This window comes from Erythrolamprus reginae, chromosome 1 (assembly GCF_031021105.1).
Source record: "Erythrolamprus reginae isolate rEryReg1 chromosome 1, rEryReg1.hap1, whole genome shotgun sequence".
Lineage (NCBI taxonomy): Eukaryota > Metazoa > Chordata > Lepidosauria > Squamata > Dipsadidae > Erythrolamprus > Erythrolamprus reginae.
This window is the reverse complement of record NC_091950.1, coordinates 26,772,677-26,789,733: the sequence shown is the minus strand read 5'-3', so window position 1 is coordinate 26,789,733 and position 17,057 is coordinate 26,772,677. Positions and strand designations below refer to the sequence as shown.

At 42.7% G+C, this 17,057-nt stretch overlaps 1 protein-coding gene across 7 annotated transcripts in view; it reads right to left on the bottom strand.

Moving 5' to 3' along the window:
- MYO9B (myosin IXB) overlaps positions 1-17,057 on the bottom strand; it is a 116,963-nt gene that overhangs the window by 2,877 nt on the left and 97,029 nt on the right. For 4 of the 7 annotated variants that reach the window (XM_070747748.1, XM_070747783.1, XM_070747740.1 and 1 more), the window contains 6 exons: positions 13,269-13,461; positions 10,692-10,820; positions 8,656-8,761; positions 3,842-3,973; positions 2,687-2,810; positions 457-504 (listed from right to left, as the gene is read on the bottom strand). In XM_070747748.1, the coding sequence (XP_070603849.1) occupies positions 457-504; positions 2,687-2,810; positions 3,842-3,973; positions 8,656-8,761; positions 10,692-10,820; positions 13,269-13,461 (732 nt within the window). The remainder of the gene's footprint in view (positions 1-456; positions 505-2,686; positions 2,811-3,841; positions 3,974-8,655; positions 8,762-10,691; positions 10,821-13,268; positions 13,462-17,057) is intronic. The other 3 variants (XM_070747766.1, XM_070747792.1, XM_070747757.1) reach the window with 1 other exon arrangement.

Here is a 17,057-nt window from a genome sequence, read left to right as displayed (position 1 = left end):
TTAAATTTCTTTTCAATTTACAGTGCCTTGGGGTATTATAAAGAAGTATTAAGGCTGCTCCCGAGCATGTCCACAGAAATGTCTTCCTTCGACAAGAGCCAATCACCAGATTCACACACACACACACACACAAACATGGGTTAGTGTAAACAAATTCAAAGGGCTAAGCATCCAAGGCCAAACTTGGATGCAGGAGTATCTTTGTTATTTTTTTCTACGAAGCATTGGTTAATATCTCTTGCAATCCGCTATTCAATCCCCGTAATTAATTGGGAAGACAGGAAAAATGTGCACAGGAGTAAAACATGCAGAGTTTTAAAGTGAGGGATTTTGAAGCATTCAGCGGGCGAAGGTGCTGTGAACAGCCTTCCCTGGTCTTCAGCTGATGCCGGGAGAGGCCGAGTGAGGAAGGGAGCAACGTTCCATGCACTGGGGCACATCAGTGCTTTCACCTACCGGGGCTCCCTCGCGGGGAGAGGAAAAGGCAAGTTTTACTGGCCACAACTAGAGAAAAGGAGAGACGAAGGGCACGTTCATAGGAGGCCAAAATACACTGCTCAAAAAAAATAAAGGGAACACTTAAACAACACAATATAACTCCAAGTAAATCAAACTTCTGTGAAATCAAACTGTCCACTTAGGAAGAAACACTGACAATCCATTTCACATGCTGTTGTGTGCATTCAACTTTCTACAGAACAAAGTATTCAATGAGAATATTTCATTCATTCAGATCTAGGATGTGTTATTTGAGTGTTCCCTTTATTTTTTTTGAGCAGTATATTTTCTCTGACTCTCCGTGGATAAAAATCAAAGAATTAGATGATAATAACTATACAGTAATGTATATATCTCAAAGCTAAAAACTAAAAATGCTGCACACGTGATTTAAACAATGCTAAAACTAATATGATATTAAGCTTATTGAATTATATTGAATTATAGCCGGGATGGGTTTCGAGATTGCTTGAGCCACCCTTCCACAGCCCTCCATCATCAAACAGATGAATTAAACAGCAAGAGCAACAATTTCTACTCAGCAGGGTTTTGGGGCTTCTTAGATCAGGAAATGGTCGATTAGTGTATTATTTATTAGATTTATTTACTAGATTTCTATGCTGCCCTTCTCAACTGACTCAGGGCAGCTTACAACCCCCACTTCTCAGTATTTATTTTTATGAATACAGTATACCCAGCCCATATAAAACCAACTGCTAAACATGAAGGAAACATAAAATATCAATATCAGGCTCTTAATGCTGTTATAGCATGGCCTGCATTACTAGAAACTACTAAAAGAATCAACAGGGCTGCATCGGTATCTTTTTTCCTCCAAGGAGACATTTATCATGGTGATCAAAGTGACTGCAGTGCTGAACTCCCACTATAAACTCCAATGGAAATGGGCTAGATATCCTGTCATTCAATCATTTATCAAGAGGGGCACTGCATTAATAAACATCCTAGATCAGTGGTTCCCAATGTGGGGACTACGGCCCACAGGGGGACAATTTGATTTTTAATCGGGACAATTGGAACCTTGTTTAAACCACGTTAATGGCCTTTTAGGCTTTTTCCGCATGAGTAGTTCACTTTTTGAATAAGAATAATTATATGTCATTGGGGGGGGGGGGGGGGGGCCTCTCAGGATTTTAGAGATGCTCAGGTGGGGGCTGGCTAAAAAGAGATTGGGAACCACTGTGCTAGATTTACAGGGGTCCCCAAACTTGGCAACTTTTAAAGACTTGTGGATTTCCAACTCTTAGAATTCTGGGAGTTGAAATCCACAAATCTTAAAGTTGCCAAATTTGGAGACCTCCATTCTAAAATAACAGAGACATGTCTGCTTATTCTATTAGGTACAATACATGAAGACCACCATGTCTCCTCTTTTTCTCTCTCCACCTAGTTTAACTTATTTAGTTTTTCAACTACTTCTCACAGGGCTGTTTTCTAGATGTTGCCATTTTGACTCATCCATCCAGAGCGTCTTCCAAAATGTATGTGTTGAACTAAATTCGGTGCATTTGGCCTTTGTACCCCAGAGGCGGTGGGACAATCAGGAGACTAGAACAGACCTTGTGACCGGATACCTCCCAACTTTACAGTCATTTGCTGAATTATATTTGGAGATTGTATCAGAACTGCTTTCAATAAAGTCTGGCTTTTTTCCCCTCCCTAACTTCAGGGTGTCCAGGGAGAAAGCATTTTGAAATTCCCTGACATTTCCCTGAAACTTGTAATCTAGTTAAAGCGCGATCATAGATGACATCATACCAAACGGCTAAGCCATGGAGAAATATCGATAGTTGAGGAAGGAAGTTGTTGCCACAGTTATGTTCATTTTTGCTTGACTCTGCCATGCAGCGCGATCTGTTTTTTTTAAAAACATGATTTTCCCTTGACTTAAACATTTTAATACAGTTTATTTTTCCCCCCTGATTTATTTCATTTTCTCTGATAATTCCCTGATATTTCCTGAACTGATTTCCCTGATAATTCCTTCATGTCCAGGTTTGCTGGACACCCTGTAACTTCCACTCGCATAAATATAAGTCCTTTTGGAATTTAGCATGAAGCCGCACGTTACATATTGGCCTTGCTGGATGAGATTAATGGAAAATTCACATTCCCTGTTGTGAAATCTCCCATCACATTTCATGCCAGGTGCAATCCTGGTGCTTACTTTGTTCTGTCGAAGGAGTGAAAGCCGCCGGAGAGCAATGCTTTCTGCTGCTTCTAGTTGGCAAATTTCATCCATCTTCATCCTGTACTTTCTCAGCTGTTCCTTGATGATCATCTCCACACACCTAGGGAGACGTAGGGAAAAGAGAGTGCATGAACCAAAAAGGAGAAACGGAGAAAACAACCACAGATCATTCATGGGCCTTTCCTTGATGGATGGAAGAAGAGAAGGCGCATGGATCAGGGGAACGCACAGATGGATAAACAGGCTGACGGAAGAGACACCATTCCCTCGACAACGCAAACATGCCAGAGCAGGGAAAGTCACTAGATGGTCACATCCACGGATGTTGGGTGTATTAACAACCAGCCAACCTCCATTTCCCATCAGGTCCTTCTTCCTGTCTCCCTCTTCCAACAGAGATACCATCCAAGTTCTACCATCTCTCACAGGAAGCCATCTGAATCAGAAAAGGGAAATTGGTTGAAGAAACTTCAAAAAGATTGTGGTTATTTGGCCAGGAGATTGATAGTGAGAGATGGAAAAAATTCAGACTCAGGCTTCTATTAATAATAGTTGGAAGGGACCTTGGAGGTCTTCTAGTTCAATCCCCTGCTTAGGCAGGAAACCCTACACTACTTCAGACAGCTTCTTAAATACTTTTAGTGTTCGAGCAAGCTGTTCCACTGATCAACTGTTCTGACAGTCAGGAAATTTTTCCTTAGTTCTAAGTTTCTTCTCTCCTTGTTTAGTTTCCACCCATTGCATCAGGTGCTTTGGAGAATAACTTGACTCCCTCTTCTTTGTGGCAACCCCTGAGATATTGAAACACTGCTATCATGTCTCCCCTGGTCCTTCTTTTCATTAAACTTTTCTTTTTAAACCTTCTTTATTATACCATGAAATCTTTTCATTATTACCTGCAGGGTAAAAGAGAATAGATAATACTGTAGTCAGATGGTAGAAATAAAATTCCCCCTAAAGATCTCTGGAACATTCACTTGTGGAGACTGCTGACTTTAAGCCTCATTATACCTGTAGAGATTCATTAGCAATTCCTGTTCTACCTGAAGAACCCAAATCTGCTCACATAATTTCTATTACCCAGGAAAGGGCAGAAGCCTCACTGTTCACAGGCAATGTAGGATAACTCACGTGGTTGTTTTGGAGACGTCCTTCATGGTAGTGAGAGGATCCAAGTTGTCAGGACAGCGCAAGATGCAGGGGGCAAAGACAATGGCCAGGGCATTCGGTGACATCCGATTGACTTCTTCCACCACGGCTACCCTATGTTTGGGCAGGAGGAGAGGGTTTTGGGTGTGTTTAACCAGGTTAAGGTTAGAAGGAGGGAGGAAAGATACTTGTTTATACTATTCACATTGGCAGCAACTTTTGCCAACACACTAAACTTTGTTTAGAAACATAGAAGACTGACGGTAGAAAAAGACCTCATGGTCCATCTAGTCTGCCCTTATACTATTTCCTGTATTTTATCTTAGGATGGATATATGTTTTTCCCAGGCATGTTTAAATTCAGTTACTGTGGATTTACCAACCACGTCTGCTGGAAGTTTGTTCCAAGGATCTACTACTCTTTCAGTAAAATAATATTTTCTCATGTTGCTTTTGATCTTCCCCCCAACTAACTTCAGATTGTGTCCCCTTGTTCTTGTGTTCGCTTTCCTATTAAAAACACTTCCCTCCTGGACCTTATTTAACCCATTAACATATTTAAATGTTTCGATCATGTCCCCCCTTTTCCTTCTGTCCTCCAGACTATACAGATTGAGTTCATGAAGTCTTTCCTGATACGTTTTATGCTTAAGACCTTCCACCATTCTTGTAGCCCGTCTTTGGACCCGTTCAATTTTATCAATATCTTTTTGTAGGTGAGGTCTCCAGAACTGAACACAGTACTCCAAATGTGGTCTCACCAGCGCTCTGTATAAGGGGATCACAATCTCCCTCGTCCTGCTTGTTATACCTCTAGCTATGCAGCCAAGCATCCTACTTGCTTTTCCTACCGCCCGACCACACTGCTCACCCATTTTGAGACTGTCAGAAATTACTACCCCTAAATCCTTCTCTTCTGAAGTTTTTGCTAACACAGAGCTGCCAATGCAATACTCAGATTGAGGATTCCTTTTCCCCAAGTGCATTATTTTACATTTGGAAACATTAAACTGCAGTTTCCATTGCTTTGACCATTTATCTAGTAAAGCTAAATCATTTACCATACTACAGACCCCTCCAGGGGTGCGTAATAACGTTAACGTTTTTCTTCGTTAACTAAATATTGTGCTAAGCTTGATTTTAAAACAGTTTTCTCTCCCTATTCCTTTTCCATGAAGTCTATCCTTAACTTCTTTCACCATACCATCTACTACCCACTGAATAAGATATATGAAGCCTGTATATCATCTGTATATTGAATCAGATTGTTACTGAACCAAATCCAGAATGTTCTGCTTCTAATTGATGTCGCTATCAAGAGATACTGAAGATTCGATATGGATCTTCTGAATGAAGAACAGGTACATTCCTGCCTATTCCATCTAGCCAACTTTTCCTACAAGAAATAAATTATGGTCTCTTCCAAACAGCAGTTCCATGTTGCAAGGATTTGAGCTTGTTTTGACCCATTGAGGTCCTCAAAGTCTGTAGGTCCCAAGTTAGGATTTTTATCGTATTTCTGGCTTGGACTGAGGCAGCAATGTATCATTTATCATTATATTACCGACACCTCATTCCAAACTAACGTATTGATTATAAAGAAGATGAGAGAAGACCACCTCCGCTGGTATAGACATGTCCTGAGAGCACACCGTCCACTGTTGTTGCCAAGACTATCTACCAACTGGAAGTCAATGGTCGGTAACCTCGCGGGCACCCAAAACAGAGATTATTATTATTATTATTATTATTATTATTATTATTATTATTATTATTATTACTGTATTATTATTATTATTATTATTATTATTATTATTATTATTATTAATTGGATTTGTATGCCGCCCCTCTCTGCAGACTTGGGGCGGCTAACAACAATGATAAAAACAACAACATGTAACAATCCAATTTAATAAAACAACTAAAAACCCTTATTATAAAAAACCAAACATACACACAAACATACCATACATAACTTGTAATGGCCTAGGGGAAGGAATATCCTAACTCCCCCCTGCCTGGCGACAAAGGTGGGTCTTGAGTAATTTGCGAAAGACAAGGAGGGTGGGGGCCGTTCTAATCTCTGGGAGGGAGTTGATTCCAGAGAGCTGGGGCCACCACAGAGAAGGCTCTTCCCCTGGGGCCCGCCAAACGACACTGTTTGGTCGATGGGACCCGGAGAAGGCCAACTCTGTGGGACCTTATCGGCTGCTGGGATTCGTGCGGTAGAAGGCGGTTCCGGTGGCAATCAACAAAGATATGCAAGCTGATGTTCAATGATCTGAAAACCAGACCCTACACTTGCGGGAATGTGCTAGTACAGTGATGGCGAACCTATGGCACAGGTGGCACATAGAGCCATATCTGCAGGCACACAAACTGTTGCCCTAGCTCAGCTCCAACGTACACGTGCATGCCTGCCAGCTGATTTTTGGCTTGCACAGAGGCTCTGGGAGGGTGTTTTGGCTTCCGGACAGTGGGGGGCATTTTTACTCTCCCTCAGCTCCAGGGAAACCTTTGGAGTTGGGGAGGGCAAAACACGGGCCTACTGGGCCCACCAGAAATTGGGAAACAGGCCGTTTCCGACTTCAGAGGGCCACCACGGTGTGGGACAAACTGTGGGCACTCATGCATACGCGATAGCATGCACACACGCTCTTTCGGCATCCGAAGAAAAAAAGGTTCACCATCACTGTGCGAGGAAGATGATTTCAAAGTGATAGATGACCTTACACTGGCTTCGTGTACATGTTGAATAAAATGAATCTTGGAGTGGCTCTCACTGGAGCAACCACAAATTTTACTCTTCTTTCATATGTGTTTACTAAAGCCCTTCACCAAGGAAGGAATGGCACTGCTGTAGAACAACAGTATCTTCAATCCCCAACCTTCCCAGATGTTTCAGATGTATAGCATGATCCTATGTCGCCTTCTACTAAAATAAATATTAGCACATCTTCCTTCTGAAAGGCTTTTTTTTGGGAGGCTGTATCTATTCCTAGAACTTTCTGGGGTTTCCTGGAAAGTTTGTTTCCCTGCCAAAATCCACAGGTCTTTTCTTGAGTGGCTTGTTTTGTGCTCTGGGAAGCAGTGTTTTTTTGGAACAGGAGGTAGTTCATACATAGACCTTAGTCTATGCATAACTACACGAACAACCACCAGTTTATTTTCCCTGAAATTGTTGGATTATAGCACATTGGGGAGCAAAATGAGCATTCCACAAAATCTTCGGGGAAGGGCGGCATACAAATCTAATAAATAATAATACTACTACTTAAATGTTCCTGGAACAAACTCCACAGTTTTACTTGTGTGGATTTTCCCATCACTCATCTCCATAAATGGAAACATCAAGGGCTGAAGATAACAGAATGACAGAATTGGGAGGGACCTGGGACCTTGGTCTTCTAGTCCAACCCCTGCTCAAGTAGGAAGCCCTATAACAGTGATGGCGAACATTTTTTCTCCTCGGGTGCCGAAAGCATGCGCACGTGCCTATTGTACACCTGTGTATGCCCACACCCATAATTCAATTCCCCCAATGCCCCACTCCCCCTGCACATGCTTCTCTGACCCTGGGAAGGGCAAAAACACCATTCTCCACCCCCCTCCAGAGGCCCTCGCACAGAGGCTGAAAATGCCCTCGCAGAGCCTCCCCGCGAGCTGAAAATCAGTTGGCTGGCATGCATATGCGCGCTGGAGCTGAGCCAGGGTAATGGATTACGTACTGCCAGATATGGCTCCATGTGCCACCTCTGGCATATGTGGCATAGGTTTGCCATCATGGCCCTATACCATTTCAGACATATGGTTCTCCATATGTACCGTATGTATGTATGTATGTATGTATGTATGTATGTATGTATGTATGTATGTATGTATCTATCTTATCTAATCTCTATCTATCTATCTATCTATCTATCTATCTATCTATCTATCTATCTATCTATCTATCCATCCATCCATCCATCCATCCATCCATCCATCCATCCATCCATCCATCCATCCATCCATCCATCCATCCATCCATCCATCTATTAGATTTGTATGCCGCCCCTCTCGGTAAACTCGAGGCGGCTAACAACATTAATAAAAACAGCATGTAACAAATCTAATATTTAAAATAACTAAAACCCTTATTAAAAAACCAAACATACATACAACCATAACATGCATAAATTGTATAGGCCTAGGGAGAAGGAATATCTCAATTCCCCCATGCGTGACGACAAAGTTTTAAGGAGCTTACGAAAGGCAAGGAGGGTGGGGGCAATTCTGCATGTAAAGCAGATGGTTTCCCAATTGTTAGCCCATCATATTTCCCACACTGCAATATGACCACCCTGAGTCCGAGGAATAGGGTGGCATAAAAATCTAATTAATAATAATAATAATAATAATAATAATAATAATAATAATAATAATAATAATGGTTTATTTCTATGAAGCCTTGGGAAAGGGGATGATGAGTTTAACTGATGTACTTCCATTTAGTGTAGATTTTTTTTTATCCTGCCTTTATTATTTTTGTAAATAACTCAATGATTATTTTAAAAAAGGCCTCTGGATTTCAAACAGACCTTGCTCTGTTTATACTTTATTGACCTTAGAATCCTGACTTCATACAACATAAATTTCAAACAAGCCGTAGAGTCATTTATTTAAATGATTAAAGTACTTGGCCAAATGTTCTCTGGCTCTTGTCAATGTTAAATTCACAACATCTCACAGAATCCTGGCTACAATCACTTCTCTGACCACAGGGGGAAGTTAAACTACCAGATGGTTGTCCTTACTTGACGAGGTGGAAAATTAGCCTTTCCAAGGTGTCGTGATTGGCCTGTGGGAGCTGCTCAAGGACACTGTAAATGGCACAGAGCTGCTCCTGCTTCTCTGGAAGCTCTGTAAGGAATGAGAACATAAGGAGATTCCAGTTAGTCCACAGGTGGTCCTTAGAAACATAGAACCATAGAAGATTGACAGCAGGAAAAGACCTCATGGTCCATCTAGTCTGCTCTTGTATTATTTCCTGTATTTTATCTTAGGATGGATCTATGTTTATCCCAGGCATGTTTAAATTCAGTTACTGTGGATTTACCAACCACGTCTGCTGGAAGTTTGTTACAAGCATCTACTACTCTTTCAGTCAAATAATATTTTCTCACGTTGCTTCTGATCTTTCCCCCAACTAACCTCCGATTGTGTCCCCTTGTTCTTCTGTTCACTTTCCTATTAAAAACACTTCCCTCCTGAACCTTATTTAACCCTTTAACGTATTTAAATGTTTCGATCATGTCCCCCCTTTCACTTCTGTCCTCCAGACTATACAGATTGAGCTCATTAAATCTTTCCTGATAAGTTTTATGCTTAAGACCTACCACCATTTTTGTAGCCCGTCTTTGGACCCGTTCAATTTTATCAATATATTTTTATAGTGAGGTCTCCAGAACTGAACACAGTCTTCCAAATGTGATCTCACCAGTGCTCTATATGCGGGATCACAATCTCCCTCTTCCTTCTTGTTATATCTCTAGCTATGCAGCCAAACATTCTACTTGCTTTCCCTACCGCCTGACTGCACTGTTCACCCATTTTGAGATTTTTGTTGCCAAGTAAGATGGTAAAATGAGGTCCCAGATTGTTAGTGGCAATATGCTGACTCTGGAAACCGCTTAGATTGAAAGATAAATCAATGACATGTCAGCAAATACCGGGCTCTTTTCATCATACGTGGTGGACATGTGCAGAAGCCAAAGTGCATTCATGTTCAATTCAAATGTGGATAGAAAAAATATTGAAAGTACGTATAGAATTGAAATCAGAGGTATTCCTGTTGGGTAAGAGAAATTCAGTAAAGAAGATACATATTTAATTATTCATATAATTACAGCAGCTAGAATGGCATTTCTGCAAAAATGAAAAGCAACGAAAGCCTCTTCTGAAAGGAAGGTTATTAAAAAAAATATTGGATTGTGCGGAAATGGATAGATTGACAATGAAAATTAAAGGAAGATTCTGAATATTATAATGTATGGGGGAAACTTTATGATTGGTTAAAAAATGAATATGTATAGAAGATAAGTAATAAAGATTAAATTGGAGGAAAATAAAAAATGGAAGGTGGTAGGATCCAGGAGACAAAATTAGGCAGTTGAGGAGGCTGCATTAAAGTTAGTAGTTAATATATCTCGTCTAAGTGCTATAGCTATCCACATTGTGATCATGTGACTATGGGGTTGCGGCAACAGTCATAAGAGTGACAAAAGGTGATGAGTAACTTTTTTTCAACATTGTAACTTTGTTCACTGAATGAACTGTTGTAAGTGGAGGACTGCCTGTAATATCTGGTGTCTTTCTAGTCCAGTACCAGCACTGGGTTGCAGCCGGTACAGTCAGGTGCGCAGTCCCGGTTGGAAAAATGGCGCTGAAGGCGCAGCTCCAGCTCATCGGTTGGCAGGCACGCGTGTCGGCGTGAGATTTGGTTTCTACACATGTGCAGGAAGCCAAATCTCACGCGAGGATGCCCGTGCCTGCGAGATTTTGCCGATTTTTGCCATTTTTTTGCTTCCGCGAAGAAATCATTGAAAATCGCCAAAATCTCCCACGCACGAGCGTCTTCACACAAGATTCGCCTTCTGCACATGTGCAGGAAGCCAAATTTCATACCAACAGGTGCCCCAAACGCCCGTGTACCTACGCCTATTGCTGGGAGCAACGGGCAGCCCTTCCCTGTCCAGTACCCCTATTTCTTACAGATCCCAACTGGAGCCAGTCTCACGCCACCTGAGAAAAGAATCACCTCTTTTTATTCTCAGATTGCTTCGCTACTCACCCACCGCCCGAAGGAAATCATTGTACTGAGCGAAAGTCATCAGAGGATCCGGTAACTCTCTCAGCCACTGTTTGAAGATCCCCGTGATGGTATGGATGGGGTAGTTCTCTAGCCACACCGAGTTTGGGTCTGAGACGGCGAGGAGAAAGAAAGAGGGACAGATTGAAGCTCCCTAGTCTATGCACAGGAATGACAGCTGGAATGCAGTAAGGTTTGAGATTTTGCATCCAAGATTTGAAGGTGTTTTTTTTTTCTAGTGCAGGGATTGGCAAATGTGTGGACTTTTAGTTACGGATATTTTCAAATTGTATTGTATTCTATTTATTTAATTCTGTTCTATTCTATATCCTATTCTATATTCTATTCTATTCTATATTCTATTCTATTTTATATTCTATATTTTAGATTCTATATTCTATTCTATTCTATTTTCTATTCTATTCAGATTTGTATGCCACCCCAACTCCCAAGGGACTCTGGACGGCTCACAACCAAAGAATAAAACATAGATGTAACATGACCCGGAAAAGCCAGATCTTCACAGCGTTCCGTAACGCCAGTAGGATGGGGGCAATCTGGATCTCAGGAGGTAGCTGGTTCCAAAAAGTCAGAGCAGCCACCAAGAAGGCCCTCCCCCATGGGCCCGCTAGCCGACACTATTTAGCTGACAGTTAGTCTGCCCCCTGTGGTACATTCTGGAGAGTGTGAGGGCGTGAACTGAATGGACTGGCACTGTCCTGCAGCCAACCAACCGCTTTATACTCACACTGTGGTCTCCTGGCTAATGTAACATTGCCGTACGCTAAATAAATAGGTCCAGCACTGCAGCTACTGGTACAAAATGCATATTACTGTCAGTGGTGAGATTCAACCGATTCGCACTAGTTCACGTTTACCGGTTGTTAAATTACCCACCCACCCCACTATCAGAGGGGATCCCGGCCGCTGCGCTACACTGGAGAATGGGGCAGTGGAGGAGCGGGTGTGAGGAAGGAGGTGGCCATTCTCCCTCTTTCTTCTCCCTGCTCCTCCTGCCCTTGTGCTGTTTCTCAAGCGCCCAGGACCCACTTTGATAGCAGGCGGAGGGGTAACTTAACAGAGTCAGGCTGTCTATCACAGGAGGCTCATCCTACGTGAGCATGCATGGTGGAGCTGAAGGATCGGTTGTTGTTAAATGACTTGAATCCCACCATGGATACAGTCTAAAAACTTCTGGAAGGTCACAACAGTTCTGCCACTCCTGCTCTGGTCCTTTCAAGTCCGATAAGAACTTTGATTTTTCTACAGCTTCATTCCCCACCCCACCCGATTTATTTATTTATACTGCTAAAAAAAAGTAAAGGGAACACTGAAATAACACATCCTAGATCTGAATGAATGAAACATTCTCATTGAATACTTTGTTCTGTACGAAGTTGAATGTGCTGACAACAAAATGAAATTGATTGTCAATCAGTGTTGCTTCCCAAGTGGACAGTCTGATTTCACAGAAGTTTGATTTACTTGGAGTTATATTGTGTTGTTTAAGTGTTCCCTTTATTTTTTTGAGCAGTGTATTTATTTACCGTATTTCTATTTCTATTTCTATGCCGCTCACTCCAAAAAGGACTCACGGCGGCTACCAATAGTCATAAATACAACAGCAATAAAAATACAGCGATCAACAGTACAGTAAAAAAACAAAAATATCCTAAAAAAACCAGACATACTTGCAGTCAATCCTAATTCCAGGCCTGCCAGAAAAGCCAGGTTTTAACGGTAGGCTGGAGATAGTGCGGATTAGATTAGATTAGATTTATTGGATTTATATGCCGCCCCTCTCTGCAAACTCGGGGCGGCTCACAACAAGGATCTCTGGGGGCAGTTGATTCCACAGGGTCGGAGCCGCCACAGAGAAGGCTCTTCCCTGAGGCCCCGCCAACTCACATTGTTTGGCAGATGGGACCTGGAGACGGCCGACTCTGTGGCTCTTACTGGCTGCAGCGAGGTATGAGGGAGGAGGTGGCCCTGTAAAGAGTCTGGCCCTGAGCCATTTAGGGCTTTAAAGGTAATAACCAACATCTTGAATTGCATTTGGAGAGCGACTGGCAACCAATTCAGCTTGCGTAAGGTTGGAGTAATGCGGGCGTACCTTGGTATAGAAACATAGAAGACTGACAGCAGAAAAAAGACCTCATTTATCCATCTAGTCTGCCCTTATACTATTTTTTTATTTTATCTTAGGATGGATCTATGTTTATCCCAGGCATGTTTAAATTCAGTTACTGTGGATTTACCAACCACGTCTGCTGGAAGTTTGTTCCAAGGATCTACTACTCTTTCAGTATAGAAACATAGAAGACTATAGAAACATAGAAGACCCACTATTGCACGCGCCACTGCATTTTGCATTAGCTGACGTCTCCGAACGCTCTTCAAGGGTAGCCCCGTGTAGAGCGCATTGCAATAGTCAAGATTTAACTTTTAACTTCTTTAATAGTGGCAATGCTTTGTGTCCTTTTCCTTCTCCTCCTCCTCGCCAGGAAGACAGCCCACGGGCAATCATGCTACCTAGCGAACAAGCACTTCAAGGCCCACCTGCTTGCAGGGACTGCTTCAACTCTCGCATGCGGTTGGCTGATCCCGACTTCCGATAGATGCCTTCGGTGTAGAGCCCATGCATCTCGACATACTCCAACAGCTTCTCCATGACAATCGGGACACAGTTCTTCTCACTCGTCAGAGCACTGACACTGACCCCAAAGTGACGGGGTTCCGGGTCTTGGTCACCCTATCACCAGAAGTGGAAGGCGAGATTAATGATTCTGTGACGTACGCTGTCATCATACAAAGGAGGAATTCTTCAACTCTCTTGAATAGCAGGTAAAGAAATAAAACCTGGATGATATCATTTCTGATAGCAATACAGTAGTAGTACCTCGTGATACGAACCCCTCGTCTTACGAACTTTCCGAGATACGAACCCGGGGTTTGGGATTTTGGTAATTCTTGTTAAGAACTTTTCTTGTCTTACGAGCCAGGAAGGACGTCTCCATGACGTCAAAGCTCTGCCCATGGAATTTCCTATTGGGATTCCCCACCTCCGTTTGAGCCTCCCGACCGGCCGACAGCTCCGCGGCTCTTCTGTAAAGATGACAGCCAGGCGGCAGCGCTCCTCAAAGGCCTCCCGAACCTGAATGCCGAACCCAAACTTTTGCCAATCTTTTCGGGTTCGGCATTCAGGGGAACGCCAAGAAGCGCCCGGCTGTTTCAAAAAGTGACAGCCGGGCGGTGGCGCCCAGCAGAGCGCCGTTTTTGTGATATTTTTTTTTTTGCTTGCACGCATTAATCGCTTTTACATTGTTTCCTATGGGAAACATTGTTTCGCCTTACGAACCTCCTTCGGGAACCAATTAAGTTCATAAGATGAGGTATCACTGTATAAGGAGCCCTGGTGGCACAGCGGTTAGAATGCAGTACTGCAGGCTAACTCTGCCCACAGCCTGGAGTTTGATCCTGGCAGGATTCAAGATTGACTCAGTCTTCCATTTTTCCGAAGTTGGTAAAATGAGAACCCAGATAGTTAGGGGCAATAGGCTGACTCTGTACACCGGTCAGAGCACTGGTGGGTTGCGGCAGCGATAGGAGGCTCCGCCCACCCAGGACGCTTCTGCGCATGTGCAGATGCATCAAAGGCACAAGTAAATCAGTAGTGACTGGATTTACAACCCACTAGTGGTTCAGAGTACTGTAAAGCATTATGGGGTGGTTATTAGATTAGATTAGATTTATTGGATTTATATGCCGCCCCTCTCCGCAAACTCGGGGCGGCTCACAACAAGGTAAAAACAATACATAATAACAAATCCAATACCCACCAATCCAATTACAATTTTTAAACTAAAAAATTCATAAAAAACAACCCCAGAATATTAAAAACACGCATACAGTCAATCGAACACCAAAACAACATGGGCAAGGGGGAGATGTCTCAGTTCCCCCATGCCTGACGGCAGAGGTGGGTTTTAAGGAATTTGCGAAAGGCAAGGAGGGTGGGGGCAATCCTAATCTCTGGGGGGAGCTGGTTCCAGAGGGTCAGAGCCGCCACAGAGAAGGCTCTTCCCCTGGGTCCCGCCAGACGACATTGTTTAGTCGACGGGACCCGGAGAAGGCCAACTATTAAGTCTAAGCCAGTGTTCCCAGCCTTCTTTTGGCCATGCCCCACCCAAGCATCTCTAAAATCCTGATGCCCCTCCATGACATATAATTCTTCCTATTTAAAAAGTGAAGTCTCCACATGCAGAGGAAGCCTACAAGGCCATTCACTTGGTTTAAACAAGGCTCCAATTGCCCCCATTAAAAATCAAATCCCCCCCTATGGGACGTGGCTCCTTTGTTGGGAACCAGGGGTCTAAGCCCTATTGCCGAGCTATTTCAGGTTAACATGGACAAGTGTTCATTTCACATTGAAAACAAGCTGGAAGGTAAGTTTTTCCCCTTCAGGTTAAGTTTGTGGATGATCTTCCTTGAATGAAGGACTATTTATCAATATGAGGGGATTCTGCGAACTGAAGCAGGCGAGATTGAACTGCTCTGTTAAAACCATGCTAAAGCATTTTGCTAATATACAGAACAATGGTGATAGGATAAGAAACCCACGGCCTGAATGGCTTTGAAAAGTAATGGTGGAGAAATAGAATAAGTGTTGACTACTAATAGTATAAAATCACAATTTATACCAGTGTATCAAGTGTAGAAACATTGTCTTTTATGAGGAAAAAGGGATTCTGGACTTGGTAAGCTTTTACAGCAGGGGCCCTCAAACTTGGCAACTTTAAGACTTGTGGACTTCAACTCCCAGGATTCTCCAGGCAGTTATGCCGGCTGGAGAATTCTGGGAGTTGAAGTCCCCAAGTCTTCAAGTGGTCAAGTTTGAAGACCTCTGTTTAAGAGCCTTTATCGGCACAGCTCTTCTCATTCAGTGTTAGATAAATTAATGGTGTGCGTATGAAGCTCCCAAGTGATTATTTAGGGCGAGGTATTGTCACTACGTTGATGACACTCAGTTTTATAACTCCACCAGTTGCCTGAATGATGCTGTGGAGATTCTGTCTCATGCTTGAAGACTTTGAGGGGTCTGGATGAGGTACAATAGACTTCAGGTCCACCTGAACATCATTAGCTGCATGTTATCTATTTTTATTGTAAGCTGTCTAAAGTCATAATAATAATAATAATAATAATAATAATAATAATAATTTATTAGATTTGTATGCCGACCCTCTCCAAAGACTCGGAGAGTCCACTGTATGTGAGTTTGGCATCTGTATAAATCAATATCGAATCAAAATGCTTCAGCAAGTAGCAAGTATGAAAACTTAGAAATGTACATTCATATTTAAGAAGTAGTAAAATTTTGACAGAAGTGGGATTAATAATAATAATAATAATAATAATAATAATAATAATAATAATAATAATTTATTGGATTTGTATGCCACCCCTCTCCGTAGACTCGGGGCGGCTAACAACAATGATAAAAACAACATGTGACAATCCAATAATATAACAACTAAAAACCCTTATTTATAAAACCAAACATACACACAAACATACCATGCATAACTTGTAATGGCCTAGGGGGAAGGAATATCTCAACTCCTCCATGCCTGGCGGTATAAATGAGTTTTTAGTAGTTCACGAAAGACAGGGAGGGTGGGGGCAATTCTAATCTCCGGGGGGAGTTGGTTCCAGAGGGCCGGGGCCGCCACAGAGAAGGCTCTGAGAAGGCCAACTCTGTGGGACTTTATCGGTCGCTGGGATTCGTGCGGTAGCAGGCGGTTCCGGAGGTAATCTGGTCCAATGCCATATAGGGCTTTAAAGGTCATGACCAACACTTTGAATTGTGACCAGAAACTGATTGGCAGCCAATGCAAGCCATGGAGTGTTAAAGAAACATGGGCGAATCTTGGAAGCCCCAAGATGGCTCTCGTGGCTGCGTTCTGCACGATCTGAAGTTTCCGAACACAATCTGAAGTTTCTGATTACTTTCTTCAGACCCTACTCAGTGGTGGGCAGGAGCCTGGGAAGTCAGGTGCTCCATCCTGGTAGGAAATTCCAGCATGTGCACGCAGCCCCTGCAAGATTTGGCTTCTGCGCATGTGCAGACAGCGAAATCTTTTGTAAGAACGTTCACGCGAGCGAGATTTTGGCAATTTTCACCAATTTTTTGCTTCTGCGCATGCACTGTAGCAAAAAATATCGGTGAAAATTACTGAAATCTCACTCTTACGTGCATCCTCACACAAGATTTAGTTTGTTGCGCATGTGCAGAAGCCAAATCTCATGCTGACTGGCACATGGGCGCAGGAAGGTGGACATGCCTGC